At 33.7% G+C, this 20,195-nt stretch overlaps 1 protein-coding gene across 1 annotated transcript in view; it reads left to right on the top strand.

Annotated features, from left to right (window-relative positions):
• The window catches only part of LOC149786104 (neuron navigator 2-like), a 367,654-nt gene extending 349,552 nt beyond the window's left edge, over nucleotides 1-18,102 (top strand). The window contains exons 22-27 of the mRNA XM_089978115.1: nucleotides 383-554; nucleotides 9,427-9,642; nucleotides 10,603-10,674; nucleotides 11,154-11,350; nucleotides 12,915-13,033; nucleotides 14,457-18,102. Coding sequence (XP_089834241.1) covers nucleotides 383-554; nucleotides 9,427-9,642; nucleotides 10,603-10,674; nucleotides 11,154-11,350; nucleotides 12,915-13,033; nucleotides 14,457-14,684 — 1,004 coding nt within the window. The 3' untranslated portion in view covers nucleotides 14,685-18,102. The remainder of the gene's footprint in view (nucleotides 1-382; nucleotides 555-9,426; nucleotides 9,643-10,602; nucleotides 10,675-11,153; nucleotides 11,351-12,914; nucleotides 13,034-14,456) is intronic.
• The last annotated feature ends 2,093 nt before the right edge of the window (nucleotides 18,103-20,195 follow it).

The following is a 20,195-nucleotide window of genomic DNA, read 5'->3' on the forward strand; positions in this document are numbered from 1 at the left end:
TTATTAACATTTAAAAAAAAATAAGTATTGAAGGTAATTATTACTTCAGTGAAATTTCCTGAAACCAAACTAGACCAGATAATGTGTCTGGTTTTTTTTATACAAGTGATAGCAATATATAGGTTCAGTAAGTATTTAAATAGCTTTGTGAAGACATAATACTTGGCATTCTGCAGAGGACGTTTGATTTTATTTCAGCAGAGAACTCAGTTTTAAAAGGGTTTACTAGTCTATAAATCATTATATGGTATGGCTCCTGATTATCTTAAATGTAATTTTAAATGTTAAAAATTTACATATGTATGAACTAAGATCCATCTTACTAGTTTGCTTTGTATCTTTCTTATACACATCTTTAAGTTGATACATTCTTTTTTTCAAGGAACGAAACAGAACAGTGTGGACTCTCTAGCTTTTGAGACGTTGATTCCCAAGTCCATCATCCAGCGGTACATCTCACTGCTGATGGAACATCGACGTATCATCCTGTGTGGCCCCAGTGGAACAGGCAAAACCTATCTAGCACAGAAGTTAGCTGAACATCTTGTCCTCAGGTATATTACAGGCCACATAATGCAAGTTCTTATGGAGTTTTCAACAGAAGGTTTCTTATGATGTCTGTTTGGTCTGTGACAATGTTTTACTTATTTTGTTTTTGCTTTTCTGCATTATTATCAGTGTTAACATAATTTTAATGGGAATATGCTGCTGTATATATGCAGACGTGTGCGTGTGATCTGGATTTTTAATGTAGCTTTAACAATCTTTCAGTCACTACAATGTCTGCAGAGTGACAGTTTATGGTGATGTCCAGTACTGGGGCATCATGCCGCAGACATGTAGCATGATGTCCCACCCAGTCACATTATCCTGACACCAGGTCAACCAGTCCTAACACTATCTTCTTAATGCTGAGCGCCAAGCAAGGTAGCTGTTAGTACTATTTCTATAAGACTTTGATATGACCTAGCTGGGGATCAAACCTGTTTGGTCTGTAATGAAAATCTGATGTCTAATATGACTACAACAGTGGCCACCATGAAATCTTAAAATTGCTACTCCTTCTGAACAAAAAGTCATATTGACATGACATCATGACCAGAAGACTTTTTATGATGTCATGTTTTTCCTAAGTGAAAATGGTGCTGCTTGCACATCCTGTGTAGCAGCTGTCTTGAGAAGTTTGCTGTTGCTACTCCTGAATGAATGGTCATATCAAAGTTTTTACTTTATGACTTGTGATGTCTGCTGGTCCTAAATGAAATGGTTCCAGTCAGCCCTAGATGGCCTGGTCATAGTGACATTGTGCTTTCATTGTAAGTTGTTTTTTTTCACAATGTCGAGTTTGGCCCTAAATGTAAATCAAGCAAATTTGATATCCAGCATTGCCACCATCATGGCTACCATCTAAAAAATCTTATTGTCACTTTTCCAAACTAGAAAGTTGTAGCACATAGGGCTTTCACCTGAAAAAATCTTACAATGTCTTGCTGGTCCTAATTTAAAATGGTTCTAACCCGAATTAAATTTTTCATATGGACTGGATATGGAATCCATACGTACTTTTACAGAAATATCCATATGGACATTTTTATTCTATAGCAGAACCACTCTTATGGATTTCAGTGTATCCATATGGAAATGTTATGGATTCTTTACTTACTCTTTATGGAAAATCCTATGGAATATGCAAATTAGTCCATGAGATCTGTAGGTTGTCCATATGGAATAAAATTCAAATTCCACATGGAATTTTGCAATAGTCCATATGGAATTTGTGAATAATCCATATGGAATTTTACAATAGTCATATAGAATTGGGAAATATACCATATGGAATGTGTAAATGGTCCATATGGAATTTGTAAATAGTTCATAAGGAATTTGGTAATAGTCCATCCCTTACAAAATTTTCCAGGCCTACTTAAGGCGGATTTCAGATGGGTTTTTAAGCACTTTCTGCCTAAACCATAAAAAATCTGCTTCAGATTTCTGTTAAACTGCCTAATGATTCTTAGACATTATTGGGAATCAATGATAAATATTCACGATAATGTTTTTTAATGGATCATACATTTTATTTTGACAGACATTATCAAAAAAGAATTAGGTTTTTCTTGTCCTAAGTTTCTTTCTTGCATACAAAACATAATCCATGATAGCATCACTTAAGTCTTTCATTTCACTGAAAAGGTTTGTGAGATTTCACAAATATTTTGACCAAAACTTTCATTGAAATTGTTGACATTTCAGAAGTTTCAAATAAATAATGAATATGAATTAAACAGGACTTTATTAACCAATGTGATATTTAAGTGTGCATGAAAAAAAATATACAGATGTTGTAATTATATGATATCCAAGGCAAGAGATATGGGAGTTAATAATAATAATAATAATAATAATGACTTTATTTAGAGAAGGTAACTCAGTTAAAGAACTAATCTACCTTGAGGTCTTCTATCTGCTATGTACAATATATACAGTATGTACAACATGATGTGAAGAATCTGGCTTGACACTAAATAAGTGATTTTAAAAATCAAAGTATCAAGCCTGGAACATATGCACAGGTGTCTCTGAACACATAAACATATATAAAATATAAAATATTAATCTGCATTGAAAAATTCAGCTGTGAAAATAATGCAAAATTACAGAAAAGCAACCATGTAAGACACTGATTATGAAAAGAAGAAATGCTAGGAGCCTGCCTTATGTCACTTGTACTGCAGACTTGATTTTTGATTACTGTTCAAAGTATGATGCTGTTATTTGTGGTCTCTTGAATTAGTCCTCGTTCCATAAGCAGCCGTGACAAACTTTTATCATGATATAATTACTCTTATTTTACACTATGATATAATTGCTTTTATTTTACACTGAATTCTAACACACCTGGAATAATTTGATAATATACACAATAATGCATTACGATATTGAAAGATGATTCTACGTGTGGACCAAATTGGATAGGCATGGGTATCTGCCAACAGTTCCCACCAGTAATCTATATGTTGTCCCTCCTTTAATTCTGGAAGTTAATCAGTTTGGAGTCATATAACTTCGAAATCATCCTGGTTCAGTTCCTTGTCATATTTAGCACGTTAGCCGCTACTGTAAAGCTCTTTATGGCACAAAACGCAAAATGCTAGTCCTGGCGTTCAGTTTTCATATAGATTGACCAATTATGTTCCCATCGACATTGCATTCAAGCTATTCTCATTGCCACACATTTTTCAAATGGTTCTTCAGTCTCGTATCCCACTCGAAAATTCGAGTCGCCATGTTTAGCAAGCATGCTCATTCCCATCAGTTTCTGTTATGCGACGATTCATTGGGCAAGTATAAAATTTTGACCAATCAGAAAGCTCTTTATAGCGAAAATCTGTCAAATAATAAACAGAACAATTACTTAATAGAAATCTCGTTGCAGAATGGGACCAGATAGAGCATTATTTTTAAAAAAGTTTCGGAGACAATATTTTTTAAAAAGTGCCCATATCGAGGAAAATCAGATCAGGTCAAGAGAAAGGCAAAATTCTGTTTTAAAGTGGAAAACAAGAAAACTTGTTTGAGGGTAGTTAAATCTGTTTGTTAAAAATACAATAACAACAAAATTTGAAAAAGAAATATAACAAGAAAAGATGTGGAAAGAAGTTATTGTACCCAAAATAAACAATAAAATTACAGCTTTCAGAAACAGGAAATATAAATGCTGCTGAAAATCATTCAAATTGTACAAGAAACAAAAAATTATTATATGTTATTGATATTTTTTATTGAAATCTCGGTGATATTACAATCACAAAATATCACTACATTTTCAGAATTTTTGACAAACTCTCAGTGAAATTTCAATCACAAATTCCCACTAATATTTTCAGAAATGTTGGCAGAGTCAGTGAAATTTCAGTCACAAAATTTCACTGATATTTTCAGAAATTTCGGTAAAATCTCCTAAAATACCATAATTTTAGTGAAAAAGAACATTTGAGTTAATGTCAAAACATGTTCACTGTGATTTTGCTGAAATTTCAGTCGCATTTTCACTAGGTTATGATTTTTATAAATCATATTTTAATAGGAAGCGAAAAAAAATTATTTTCAGTATAAACATCAGATCAAGCCCAAAATCCACCTTGCACCAAATTTTCTAAGTCCAAAGATTCATCTATGCTTGTACTACCAGATATTAATATTCTGATCATGTTTACATTTTCTCTACTTTTTTGGTCATGACTTTGTCTGTTTTTAAACATCTATGGAAATAAATTAAAGAAAACTGACATGCATGTGTTTTCTTCAAATTATCCTTCCACATCAGCTACACTGACATATATATGTACTCTTAAGTCCCACCAATATTTCTGTTTGAATCAGATAGTTTAGGTTATTAATTCTTACAGAGAGTATTTTCCATGATGCTATAATACATGAGCCTGCTTTCCATATGGAAAAAAGTGCTTATGGATTCAAGTTACAACTTTATTAATTTTCCCTATTTTAATAGCTGTTACGGATAGTAAACTTTAGACTAAGTTAGGCTGATTTTTTTAGCACAAGGGAGCATTCATTTTATTGTTGTTGTTGTTGTTGTTGTTGTAGGGTTTAACGCCATTTTTCAGCACACGATAGGCTATACATGGCGGCCAGTATGAATGGTGGAGGAAGAACCTGGGAAAACCCTGGAAAGAACCACCGACCCACGAGAAGTTACTGGCAAGCTTTCTCACATACCTACATTGGCTGAATCCGAGACTCGAACCCATGTAGACAGAGGTGAGATGGCAGTGATCTGTAACAGAGAGCTCTTTAGACCACTCAGCCACTCGGGGCCCCAAGCATTCATTTTAGTTAGCAGAGTGCTTAGATCATTTACAATTTCCAAAAGTACAATATCCAAAGAAATGTCAGCCACATTAAAGTAGCACAGAGTTATGCCAATATTCTCTCCACTGTGCATGTTTTAAATGCAAACATCACTCTTTCAAAAGTACTTAATAACTGGTGAGCACCCCTTAAATAAAACTAATGCAAACTTACTCTCATTGTGTCCATCCGGAAAATATTCCTATCCTTTACTCCTCCAAAATGGATGGCCATATCAGCAAGGAGTTTTTACCAGTAGACTTGTTATGACATCTCATTCTAGTTGATCCTAAATGAAAATGGTGCCAGTTGTACCTACAATATGGCTGCCATGATGACACTGATGAAAATCTTGCTGTCACTGGTATCCCTAAATGGATGGTCATATTGACATGCGCCTTTACCAAAAGACTACCATGATGTCTTTTGGTACTAAATGAAAATGGTACCAATCTGACATCCAACATCTCCACCATCAGAGATGGTTACAACACTCAGAAGTTAAAGGGATTAAATGTTTTTATCATACATTTTTGGAAATTCTTTTCAACCAGTAGAATCCCGTTGAGTTGCAATTGATGCTGAAGTTTACTATACATTAACATATTATTTATCATAACTTTGTCATACAAATTAAATGTCATATTGTGATCTAACATGTCTATAAATGAAAGGATTCCAGTAGTTTCATAATTTTGAACACAATCCTATAAATTTCTAAAATTTTCAATATTTAAAAAATCTAAGAATGGCAAAAACGTTAATTTATTTCAGTAAATTGTATCCTTTGAACTCCTTTATTAGTTATAATGATGATACTGTTATTTCTAAAGTTTTCATTGTTTCCTGTGTATGCTAGTATAACACTAGCCTGTATTGTTTGTGGTATGGTGATGATTTGTAATGGTTATCTTTTTTGGGGTTATTTGGCTCCCAACTACTGTGCTATAGCAGGATCACACTCTGTGTGTGTGTGTGTATGTAAGTATATATATATATATATATATATATATATATATATATATATTAGTCCTACCTGTAAGACCCGACACTGATATTTATGTTGTGGGCATCAGGATCTTACAGCCTAACTAATGGCGCTGTGTAGTGTGTTTTGATGTCAACTAACATCGTTACGAAAGTAAAATTTTCAGGAATATTTCACACAACTGACAACTAAAATAATGATGCTTTCTACACAGTAAAGTTGTAATGTTTTAGTCAGACTTTACTTACTATGATGCCTTTTCTCTAATAAATTCAAATTCTCACAAAAGTAATGGACCCATTTTTAAGTTTCTTTGGCCTACTTTTCAGTTGGCTGGAAAGCGATGAAAGCCGAGAATGCCGAAATCGGATAAAGTTGAAACATTACTTTTTAACGAAACGAATAAAAAATATATTATGCCTATTGGAACTGTAAGCAACAGTTCATTTCGTTCAAGAAACATATCCCAAACATCAACCTACTTGAACTTACTTTGGCATGCCTCGACTACCGTCGCATTGCAACAAATTCAAATGTATGTCAACAGAGCGTGAAAATGCATCCATTTGCTAGTGTCATATTTTCATTCCACCAGGATAAAGACAGCACAGTAAGTATATTAATTACACATAAATTAGTGGAAAAATGTCAATATAGGCTGCCAAATGTGTGATATGTTCCTGAAACTTTGATTGCTCATTCCGATGTCAACAACATCGGAACACACTATACAAGGCTGTTATTTGGATAGTAAGACATAGCACCTCAACAAAATCAAAATGTGCTGTGTCTTACATGTAGGACTAATATATATATATATATATATATATATATATATATATATATATATATATATATATATATATATATATATATATATATAATGTTAAATTTAATTTCATAGTTGGGTTCATAACAAAAATGAAGTTTACTGAATACCCTAATTTACCTTCTTTTGCAAGAATCTAATTGCAAATAACATTATTTTACTTGTTTGATAATTTTCATATGTAATGAGCACTCAGATATCCAATAATCAATCATTTATCAAATAATTATAACCATGATAGAATGTAGTCCTGAAAATGGGCCGTTAATTGGAAGTGAGAACATAATTTAGTATACGTAAAATAGTGTGTTGTGTGAGTGTTGCACATAACCATGATTCAAAGTAGTCCTGGAGATGGGCTGTTGACTGGAAGTGGGAACATTAAGTTCTGTGTTTGTGTATTTTTCCTATGTGCAGTTTATTGCAAGTTTCAGTCCTAGAATCAAGATAATTGCAAACTCTGACCATTTAATTAAGATATCCAGCATGGAATCCTTGCAAGAGATAAGCATTTAATTCTGCTGCAGAGCTTGTTATGCTAATGTTTATTTACTTACCTGACTCTCTTTCTTGGGAGATAACAAAATTTGTTCTGTAAGGGAAAATAGTCCACTCTGTAAACTTAATTTGAGTCTGCTGCAGATAACCACACACAGAATACCAGATTAAGGTGCATTCCTTGGCAAATTACAGTACACTGTGATCTGTGATAAAGCAATAGTACAAGTTGTTGTACTTGAAAAACAGAGAACAGTACATACGTCAACAATCCTAGCATTTTTATGCAATTAGTGTTATCCAGGTTTTCAGATGTCCAAGTTAAAAAATGTATTTGTCTTTATTCCACTTGGGTTGGGAGAAATCCTTCCCATACATTATGCCTGCATTAAGAGCATCTTGGTCCTGTCGTATATCTGTACATCTGTCTGGTGTATATTATGCCTGCATAAGGGGCATCTTGGTCCTGTCATACATGTATATACACCTGTCTGATGTATATTATGCCTGCATAAGGGGCATCTTGGTCCAGTCATATGTCCATACATCTATCTGATGTATTTTATGCCTGCATTAGGGGCATCTTGGTCCTGTCATATATCTATACATCTGTCTGATGTATATTGTGCCTGTATTAGGGGCATCTTGGTCCTGTTATATATCTATACATCTGTCTGATGTATATTGTGCCTGTATTAAGCGCATCTTGGTCCTGTCATATATCTATACATCTGTCTGATGTATATTGTGGCTGTATTAGGGTCATCTTGGTCCTGTTATATATCTATACATCTGTCTGATGTATATTGTGCCTGTATTAAGGGCATCTTGGTCCTGTCATATATCTATACATCTGTCTGATGTATATTGTGCCTGTATTAGGGGCATCTTGGTCCTGTCATATGTCCATACATCTGATGTATTTTATGCCTGCATTAGGGGCATCTTGGTCCTGTCATATATCTGTACATCTGTCTGATGTATATTGTGCCTGTATTAGGGGCATCTTGGTCCTGTTATATATCTATACATCTGTCTGATGTATATTGTGCCTGTATTAAGGGCATCTTGGTCCTGTCATATATCTATACATCTGTCTGATGTATATTGTGCCTGTATTAGGGGCATCTTGGTCCTGTCATATATCTATACATCTGTCTGTATATTGTGCCTGTAGTAGGGGCATCTTGGTCCTGTCATATTATCTATGCATCTATCTGGAGATACACATTATCAGGAGTATGCAAAAACAATTCAGTATTCACAAATGAAATTGGCTACCATATTTGTATGCATGTGTAGATAGCCTGGAAAGATCTTCATTTGGGTACAGCAGTATTTTAACTTTATTTTACACATTGTTAAACCTGTTGGACTTTCTTTTTTTATAAAAACCATGATAGCATCATGAAGCAAAACCACCTGACACAGACAGATAAACTTTGGTAGGCATATTTTTGTATTTATTTGGTAATGACCTGATCAGATTTTCACTGGAATTTGTCAATTTTTCTTTTACACATGTTTGAACTTTTGCGTAAGACTACTTTCAAAAACTTTGTTAGCACAATCAAGCAAAAACCACTGAAGATTGACAGTTATTATTTGTATCCATGTCACATGTTGATGACATAATTACAGATTCTTCAAAATGTTGGATTGGACTTTTGGTCAGCATTGGGGGCATAACATACATATTTTATAAACACAAATCTAGTTGTTAAAAACTTTGCACAAAGTTAGCTAAATGTTTAAAATTCAAGCAAATTAAACAGAATCTTTTTGTTCTCACGTAGTAAAAGAAGACATGAAGAACTTTCAATGTTTCATATTTTATTTAGGGTCCACACCATATACACACTACACTGCAAATTCTGTTTAATAATAATAATAATAATAATAAGAAAAATAATTCTAATATCTCATAAGAATACATTAGGGAAATTTATCAAACATCTTTTAAAAAATATCTTTATAACTGATTACAAAGTATACTTAACATATGTTGTTGATTGGTAAATTGTACGTTTACATTGCAGATGTGTATGTGTGTCTGAATGTGAGTGTGTTCAGTTACATGCAGACGGACATTACAGATGTCATATTATTGACTGTTTTGCAAATTTTTAGAACACAGATCCATGTCATCAAAAAGAAATTACAGTTTTAGGAAAAATCCACACAAGTGGTATTATTGAATCATCTGTATACAGTGTATGTATCTTGTGTATATTTTCAGGTCCGGGAAGGAGCTAACTGCAGGGTCTGTGGCAACATTTAATGTGGATCACAAGAGTGCCAAAGAGTTACGATCATACCTTGCCAACATTGCAGACCAGTGTGAGAATACAAGTGCGGGAGAGCTACCTAGTGTTATTATACTGGATAATTTGCATCATGTCAGCTCACTTGGTGAAGTCTTTAATGGCTTCCTCAGTGTCAAGTACCAGAAATGGTGAGATTGGATTAAACTTAAGTTATTACAATCTAAAGAGGTTTAATAAAATTGAGCAACTAAAGTGCAATATAAATCTAATAAAATTACATTATTACACTGTAATGAAATTTTATGAAAAGATTATTACAGTATAATAAGTATTTTATTCAACAAGATTTTTGTGGTGTAATAAAATTTAGTTAAACAAGATTTTTGAAGTGTAGGTAGAATATTACAATGTAATAAGATAAATAATATTGGAATTAACAGTTAAACTGTATTTGCCATATTCATAGATCCTGATCTGTACCTACCATCGAGCAGAGACCCTGATCTATACCAGCCATAGTGAAAAGACCCTGATCTGTACTTGCCATATTTATAGACACTGATCCATACTTGCCATATTTATAGACCCTGATCCATACCTGCTATATTGTACAGACCCTGACCCATACCTGCCATATTGTACTGACCCTGAGCCATACCTGCCATATTGTACAGACCCTGATTCATGCCTGCCATATTGTACAGACCCTGATCCATGCCTGCCATATTGTACAGATCCTGATCCATGCCTGCCATATTGTACAGACCCTGATCCATGCAATCCAATAGTTTACAGACCCTGATCCTTACCGGCCATAGTGTACAGACCCTGATCCATCACCTGCTATAGTGTACAAACCCTGATCCATACCTGCTGTAGTGTACAGATGCTGATCCATACATGCCATAATGTATAGTGTACCAAGAGCATTAAGCATGAAACTATGTGAACAGCAACAGTTTGTTGTTTATACAGGTTACAGGCATATATCGCAATGATTTATTGGAAATGTTTTTATAAATATAACCGTGTCCCAAAGCAGATTATGTAGTGTCAGATATGGGTCTGTGCTCCATACAGTTTGGTGCATGTTATAGACTGGTATTGTTGTTACATTTTATATTTGCTTGTGTCGTTTCTGATTTCAGTCCATACATCATTGGTACAATGAACCAGGCCACCTGCTCCACAACAAACCTTCAGCTTCACCATAACTTCAGGTAATACAGTAGGGAATTATCACAAGTACAATGTAGCCCTATTAATTCATTTTCACGATAACTTAAGATAATACAGTAAGAAATTATCACAAATTCATTGCCGCTTTGTTTATCCAACTCTAGTTATCCAAATATGGCTTTTACAAACTTCCATGATGGGGACAACAAGATCATTCACATTTAATCCCATACATGGAACATTCATTTAATTCAAACATACCATATAATGATCAAAATTTGTATGCCCTGCCTTATCTACATATCCTGTCTCTTCATGTCATATCACATCAGTCAACAATTTTGCGTCTTTTCAACAATTTGTAACAATTTTATGGATTGCGACTGTACTTGTTGTTATATGTATATCATGAATTATTTATTAATCATGGTGTTAATCATTCTCCTAAAAGTAGATCCCTTTAGCATAAAATTTAGATCCCTTTAGCATGAAAATGATGATTTGCCTCATATCTCTGTAGATGGGTGCTTTGTGCCAATCACATGGAGCCTGTTAAGGGGTTCTTGGGTCGATTTTTACGCCGTAAGCTTGTTGAAGCAGAGGTGATGACCAGTATGAGGAACAATGACCTGAATAACATAATCGACTGGGTTCCCAAAGTCTGGATGCATATCAACAAGTTACTGGAAACACATAGCTCCTCTGATGTCACCATTGGTAAGTAGTGCTACATATTTTATGTTGGCACTAGAATTTCCCAAGTAGTTGCCATTTAAAATATTGACAGTTGATAATCTATCAAGCCTGAAAAGGCTTGCATCTTGGGACTTTCAATTCCAGATTTGCCTCCCATTTAATTTTAATTTTATTCATTATTGATTATTAACTAATATTAATTTTTCACATTTCCCTCATTTTCTGAAATTTTTCTTCAAACTTGTAATATTTTTTTTATAAAATTACACAGTACAGCATCTTCCCTTGTTGTAGACTTTAGTCTTTTACATCTTTTATAGATCCTTGAAAATTTATTGCACTAATGGACATCATCAGCAACTTTTTCAGCAGACAACCACACATCACAGGACCCTACATTTTCATTTGCAAAATATGTTGTTGTTGTTATTAAAAGATTTACCATCAGAAAATTTGGATTGCTTTTGACACTTTTGGTGATTGCTATTGCCATCATAGTATATTGGACCAAAATAACCAAGGTCAAGGTCTGTATGACCCAAATAAACATAGGATAAATTCACTTACATGACAAATCTCCTATCTGTTTATCACTTAATTTTCTTACAGTAGTTCAAACTGAGGTTCAGTTTAGGTACTGCTTTAAAAAAACTATATGAAACCTATTTCAGTATGCTTGTATACTGTAATGTCAGTGTGAACCCTTTTTCTGTATGCTGTATACTGTACTGTCTGTATAAAATCTGTTTCTGTATGATGTATACTGTACTGTCTGTATAAAATCTGTTTCTGTACCCTGTATACTGTACTGTCTGTATGAAATCTGTTTCTGTACCCTGTATACTGTACTGTCTGTATGAAATCTGTTTCTGTACCCTGTATACTGTACTGTATGTATGAAATCTGTTTCTGTACCCTGTATACTGTACTGTATGTATGAAATCTGTTTCTGTATGATGTATACTGTACTCTCTGTATGAAATCTGTTTCTGTACCCTGTATGCTGTACTGTCTGTATGAAATCTGTTTCTGTACCTTGTATACTGTACTGTCTATATAAAATCTGTTTCTGTATGATGTATACTGTACTATCTGTATAAAATCTGTTTCTGTATGATGTATCCTGTACTGTCTGTATGAAACTTGTTTCTTTATGCTGTAAATTGTAGTATACTGAAATAGCTGTCATTCTTCATAGACTTCAGCAATTTGTGTTCTGTCATTGAATGTTTTCATTATTAGGGTTGGTAGGTCATGGAATCATGATAGATCAGTTTTGTTGTTGAAATATTTCACAGTTAGGGTTGGTAGGTCACGGAATCATTATAGACCAGTTCTGTCATTGAAATTTATCATTGATAAGGTTGGAAGTCTGTGAAACTTTATAGATCAGTTCAGTGTAATTGAAATTTTTGGTTGTTAGGGTTGATATGAATAATTAGAGATCAGTTATGTCATTGAAATATTTTAATTCAGCAACGTAATGGTTACAGCAAATATGGTTTGCACTTTTTAAAAATGTTTAGAAATAGCTTTTACAATAGCTTCTGAAGAAAAATAATAACTGTAATTGCTTGTATTTCAGGTCCACGTCTGTTTCTGTCATGTCCAATGGATATTGCAGCCTCCAAGCTTTGGTTCACAGACTTGTGGAACTACTCCATTGTGCCATACATGATTGAGGCTGTTAGGGAAGGACTGCAGGTAATTTTGTTAATATCTATGGACAATTTGAAAATCTGAGTGTCTTAAATACTCTGAAAGTGCTGCATACTCAGCTACACTGAAAATGCAATAAACATTTTTAAATATTTTATATTAAATACCTCCCATTATATCCTGGAGTCACAGTTACTCAGTTGTGAATATGCTGGATTTGTGACTGGAAGGTGGGGGTTAATATCCTGCCAATACCAAGCCAACCCATCAGCCACAATAGTGTGTCGCTGGGCAAACCTTTTTACTCCAATTGCATCTGCATGACACAATCATTCATGTGTTGATCTACCATTAAGTACCAAAATGTAAAGGCCCATTATCTTCTCAGAGTTATTTAAAGTATGCAATTTCGGTTAGAATCCTGGTATTAAAAATCTGTGCTTAAATAAATGTTCCAATTTTTCTGAATAAAGTGTTACCCCCCTTGTCTGTCCCACCTTCCGTCTATTGCACCTTGTTTAACCCTTTACCTCATGCAAGTGCCTTTGGATGCCTCTACCAGATTCGCATACAAGCACCTTTGGACGCCTCTACCTGATTCGCATACAAGTACCTTTGATGCCTGCTATAAACATCAGCCATTTTGAGCGGGTTTTTGTAGCGCCACCTTTGGGGAAAACCCCTGTTAGATACTAGTCATTTCTGCGAATGACCATTATGTCAGATCACGTGGTCCCTATTTATACTTTGGTTGAAATCTGTTATTTAAAGTAACTGGGTCGTATTTTCCACTTCCCAAAATGGAGGTGTGGATTTTGTTCAGTACTTAGGAAGTTTTCACGATTAGAATCACAACTATGAAATCTTTAATAACTTAGGTAAAGGCTCTGATATTGATGTAGGCAGCAATTAGTTTTTATAAATTATGACATTCAAATCACTTAGTGATGTAGATGCGGACAAAGAACTTGTAAATTTAGAGTATGAGAAATGGCAGCTACAGTTGGTCACGTGGCTTCACTGACTTGACAGTGAATGAGTTCTCTCAATATTTTAAAGCACATACAAAATTCTTCTGTGAAAAATAATTACACAGCTATAACAATTGGACTTTACTATTAAATTTTTCCATACATAATAGATGTGTACCAAAAATGTAAAATGGTTAAAATTGCTGTTAAACATAACATTCACTACATTGCTTAACAGTTAACAGGCAGGCCTATGTGTATGGAGTTGAATAGTAACAGGTGTTCTGTTTATAGCACACTGCACTGGATAACTTTGCTACATCTGAATGGAAGGGCTAAAAAGCTATACACTGTATGCGTTAAAAGGTTAGGTTTTGTGATTAATTTCAGATACTTGTAGTAGGTCATCTGTATTCCATGAACACATTTCCTGTTATTTATGGAATTTCTTTTTTTTTTTATAATGGAAATTCAACAGTATTGCTTATTTTCTTCAGGTTTATGGCCGCCGGGCACCCTGGGAAGATCCATCTGAGTGGGTGAGAGAGACGTATCCATGGTCACTTGGTAAAGATGAGGAACAAATTTTACTCCGTATTCGACCTGAAGATGTTGGATATGACACAGTGGGAATTCTGTCCTCCGATAATAGTAGTCCCAAAATTAAAAACAAGGGAGACACAACAACAGACTCTGAGGGAGACCCCATGGTCAGTGATGTCTAAACCAAACAAAACCAGATAAGACTGGCAGGATGCTGTTGGCACCAGACATAACTGGTCTGTTTATAACTATTTAATGGTACTGACCTTTGCTGAAGACAGACGTCAAGATACTAAGGATACCATTGGAGATTTATCACATTACAGATTACTGGATAAAAATGCTGTGTATATGTAAAGATATATCTTGGATAATCTTAATCTACAAAAGACATATTATATTGTAAAACTGTGATACTTTACAAACTAGTCTTTACTGTAAGCACAATATTTGCTTCAGATATATATTATTGTGTATATTTCCATAGTATTTGGAAATATGCTTGCAAAATAACTATGAAGTTGCAGATTTATGCAATATATTATATTCTAGAGAATATGTTAGTAGTGGACATGGATTATAATGAAGTTTGGATTCAGAAATTAGGAATTTTTTAGAAGAAGGATGTAAAAGAATCATCCTTATGTTTCTCAGACATTTTGTAGGTTCATTGGTGCATAAGCCATGGATAGGTTCTATATACTTAGACAATTCTTAGAAAATCACTAGATATATTGATTGTGTTGGTTATCTAGTTCACTTCATCTGATGTCAGAACCCAACGTCCTGTGGGACTGGAATTATATTTTATTCACAAATCACAATCATTCATCAAGTGATTGTAGTTTCTCCTAAATGAAGGAGAGAGAGAAGAGTTCTCATACAAAATAATATAGGAGATCCCAAATGGAGTAAGGCCTTAACTTCATAAAGGAGAGAAGAGCTCTTACATAGCCATAACAAGATCCCAACAATGGAGGTGAGATCACACAATAAGAATACCTGAGAAGAGTTTTTCTTACATAGGTGATACAAGAGATATAAGAGGGAAGTGAGACCTGATTGTTAATCTGACCCAGATGTGGAAGCTCTGGCTCATGATATCAAATAAGAATCTTCTGAACAACACTAAGGACATCCTAATTATTATTTGAAATCTCCTGTCATTGGATCATGACATAGGAGTGACTGATTTACATGTACTTTGATATATATGGACAGTTTAAAGATTGTAGATTTTAAACCAGAAGATATGCTTCACATTGCAGTTTGATGAGAAACAGAAGGAGTGTACCTATATTCCCAAGGCAAGTCCATGGAAAGTTTGGAACAAGGTTCATATTTTCTTGAACCAGTTCCATAAATGGCTTGTCTGTTGGCGGTATGTATGCACAAAGTCTGAAGAAGAAACTTCAGAGAGCCATAAGTAGTTACCTCAAACAACAAGCATTTTTTGTACATGCATGATCTAATACTCTCTCTCAAGAGATTCAGGTGCAACAATGAAGCTGCTTGGAACTTTTTTTATTGACTACAAGAGAACAGAGTGAGACTGCAATTTAAACTTTATACAGAAAAAATGCAATTCATCTTCATAGTATTCTTAAGATTCAAACTTATTTTGTGTGGTTGGTGCTCATTGTACAAATTTACTTAACGTGTTTTTAGCTTTTAACATGTTATATATAATATATTAATGTCTTGCAATTCCTGTCCAGCAGGTTGGGCTGAAGTACCATGTATACTTAATTATAAGTTGAGTCAAACTGCAAACAACAAACATCCTGATCTGCCCTCACATAAAGTACCTGCAGATCATGGTCTATTTTGTTTGTTTTACTGATTATTCCTTACAAACTGCACAAACCCAGATCTGCCAGTGCATGATGCAACAACAAATCTGGGTCTGTGCAGTTTGTAGTTGGACTTATCTTATAGTGAGTATAATCATAGTCATGCACAATTTTATTAAAAGTTTGAATAATGTACTTAAGTAGTAGATAAACCATAAAGTCATCTTATTATAAAACCAAGTACAATGAAATCTCTCAAGACCAAAATCCTAAATTAACTGTTACTTTGTATGCATTTTCAGTTTACTGAAGTTCCTTCATTCCACCTAAGAGTGAAACATGATCAGATGCAAATAAATGTTTATATGTATCAACATAACAACAATAGATGGAATTTTTTCAATTTTTATCTGTGATGTTTAGTATTGTTTTGCATCTATGTGTTTTTGTAAATTTGGTTTGACTGTTCTATAGTTTGAGCCTGTTGCAATACCTTTGGCCGGCTGCATTCTCTGAACTAACATTGGCAGGCTGAATTTTTAAAGTTTGGTTTTATGGGGTCCATTGTAGTCTAAAATTGACATTTGAGACTGAAAACTTCTGAAAGCATTTTGAGTAGATGGTTTTTGGTTTAACAAGTTAAAGCTTATTGATAAGAAGGAAAAATTCAGGATCAAAAATGGGATTCAGTTTCAAGAGGATTTCAGGTTACTGAGGTTTTGAAACTGAGAGGTTTTATTGTTAATGTATCTGTATTACCTGTTTGCTCATATATAATGGACAAGATTGGGATCTGTGCTAAATGCTTGAATGAACAAAATGGATCATGATCTGTTGGTTATTATATGATGGCAGACCTGGGTAGCTGTGATTTGCAATAGCATGCTGTTTGTTACTGCCAAGCCCATCTTGGTGAAAGTTTTGGTGCCTGTGTACTCAACCATACCTATGGTATATCAACACTCTAGATCAAATTCCCAACCTTTTTTTTTTTTTTTTTTTGTTCTGTTCTGTTGTGACCCTAAATTGGCCACCAACATGACCCACACAACCCAGCTTTATGAAGTTATTTCTTCTGATGACCCATCACGGACCCTACTGAGGACCCCCTGTGACCCTGATTGGGGTCACAACCTGAGTTTGGGACCACTGCTTTGGGTTAAGGTGAGGGTCATAGTTGTTTAGATTAATTTGAGTGTTTTAACTTTCTTACTAAATTGAAGGCATGCTCAACAAAACGGGAGTCTCTTGTTTACAGACATTACAGTTTAAGAATTTCTCATCAGGGAGTAATTGTTTACTTTGGTGGCTGTTTAATTGTCAGGATTTTGTACTCATTTTATACTTTTTAATGTCCTTTACATGCTGCAGGTACAGCATTTGCAAACACACACCAATTTTAAATCACAGTAGCATTGGAAACCAGGTAAATTTTGTGAAATTCATATAACAGTTTTTCAATATTGCATAATAGCATTGATAACCTGTTAAAAATAGTCTTTGAAACTTCAATACCTGTCTCGTGCATTTCTTTTTTATGCATTCAAAACTATTTAAAGATTGATGAAATTGTTATGCAGAAGAAATCCAAAATAATTATAATAATGTTCAGAGAATTTTCAGAAGCTGCGAAGTTTACATTGTTCTTATCATATACTCAAGACAGTGCTGAAATATTTGCTTTTCAGTCCATTTTAAATGTATTTTCTTTGCAACCTCTGCAGTCTTAAGTACTTTTATATTAATCCAAATTAAGACGGAAGTACTTTAGACTGATTCAACTTAACACTGAAGTACTTTAGACTGATTCAACTTAAGATTGAAGTACTTTAGACTGATTCAACTTAAGATTGAAGTACTTTAGACTGATTCAACTTAGATTGAAATACTTAGATGATTCAACTTAAGATTGAAGTACTTAGACTGATTCAACTTAAGATTGAATACTTCGACTGATTCAACTTAAGATTGAAGAACTGTAGACTGATTCAACTTAGATTGAAGTACTTTAGACTGATTCAACTTAGATTAAAGTACTTTAGACTGATTCAACTTAAGATTGAAGTACTTAGATGATTCAACTTAACACTGAAGTACTGTAGATTGATTCTACTTAAGATTGAAGTACTGTAGACTGATTCAACTTAACACTGAAGTACTGTAGACTGATTCAACTTAACATTGAAGTACTACTGTAGACTGATTCAACTTAAGATTGAAGTACTGTACACTGATTCAACTTAAGATTGAAGTACTTAGACAATTCAACTTAAGATTGAAGAACTTTCGACTGATTCAGCTTAAGATTGAAGTACTTTAGACTGATTCAACTTAGACTAAAGTACTTTAGACTAATTCAACTTAGACTAAAGTACTGATTCAACTTAGATTGAAGTACTTTAGACTGATTCAACTTAAGATTGAAGTACTTTAGACTGATTCAACTTAAGATTGAAGTACTTTAGACTGATTCAACTTAAGATTGAACTACTTAGACTGATTCAACTTAAGAGTGAAGAACTTTAGACTAATTCAGCTTAAACTAAAGTATTTTGGACTCATTCAACTTAGATTGAAGTACTTTAGACTGATTCAACTTAGATTGAAGTACTTTAGATTGATTCAACTTAAGATTGAAGTACTTTAGACTGATTCAACTTAGATTGAACTACTTTAGACTGATTCAACTTAGATTGAAGTACTTTAGACTCATTCAACTTAAGATTGAAGTACTTTAGACTGATTCAACTTAAGATTGAAGTACTTTAGACTAATTTAGCTAAGATTGAAGTACTTAGATGATTTAACTTAACACTGAAGTACTGTAGACTGATTCAATTTAACATTGAAGTACTTAGATGATTCAACTTAAGATTGAAGAACTTTAGACTGATTCAACTTAAGATTGAAGTACTTTAGACTGATTCAACTTAGATTGAAATACTTAGATGATTGAACTTAAGATTGAAGTACTTAGCTGATTCAACTTAAGATTGAAGTACTTAGCTGATTCAACTTAAGATTGAAGTACTTTAGACTGATTCAACTTAGATTGAAGTACTTTAGACTGATTCAACTTAAGATTGAAGTACTTTAGACTGATTCAACTTAGACTGAAGTACTTTAGACTGATTCAACTTAAGATTGAAGTACTTTAGACTGATTCAACTTAAGATTGAAGTACTTAGACTGATTCAACTTAAGAGTGAAGAACTTTAGACTAATTCAGCTTAGACTAAAGTATTTTGGACTCATTCAACTTAGATTGAAGTACTTTAGACTGATTCAACTTAGATTGAAGTACTTTAGATTGATTCAACTTAAGATTGAAGTACTTTAGACTGATTCAACTTAGATTGAAATACTTTAGACTCATTCAACTTAAGATTGAAGTACTTTAGACTGATTCAACTTAAGATTGAAGTACTTTAGACTAATTTAGCTAAGATTGAAGTACTTAGATGATTTAACTTAACACTGAAGTACTGTAGACTGATTCAACGTAACATTGAAGTACTTAGATGATTCACCTTAAGATTGAAGAACTTTAGACTGATTCAACTTAAGATTGAAGTACTTTAGACTGATTCAACTTAGATTGAAATACTTAGATGATTGAACTTAAGATTGAAGTACTTAGCTGATTCAACTTAAGATTGAAGTACTTAGCTGATTCAACTTAAGATTGAAGTACTTTAGACTGATTCAACTTAGATTGAAGTACTTTAGACTGATTCAACTTAAGATTGAAGTACTTTAGACTGATTCAACTTAGACTGAAGTACTTTAGACTGATTCAACTTAAGATTGAAGTACTTTAGACTGATTCAACTTAAGATTGAAGTACTTTAGACTGATTCAACTTAGATTGAAGTACTTTAGACTGATTCAACTTAAGAT

This window comes from Sinohyriopsis cumingii, chromosome 12 (assembly GCF_028554795.1).
Source record: "Sinohyriopsis cumingii isolate HCF-2022 chromosome 12, ASM2855479v2, whole genome shotgun sequence".
Lineage (NCBI taxonomy): Eukaryota > Metazoa > Mollusca > Bivalvia > Unionida > Unionidae > Sinohyriopsis > Sinohyriopsis cumingii.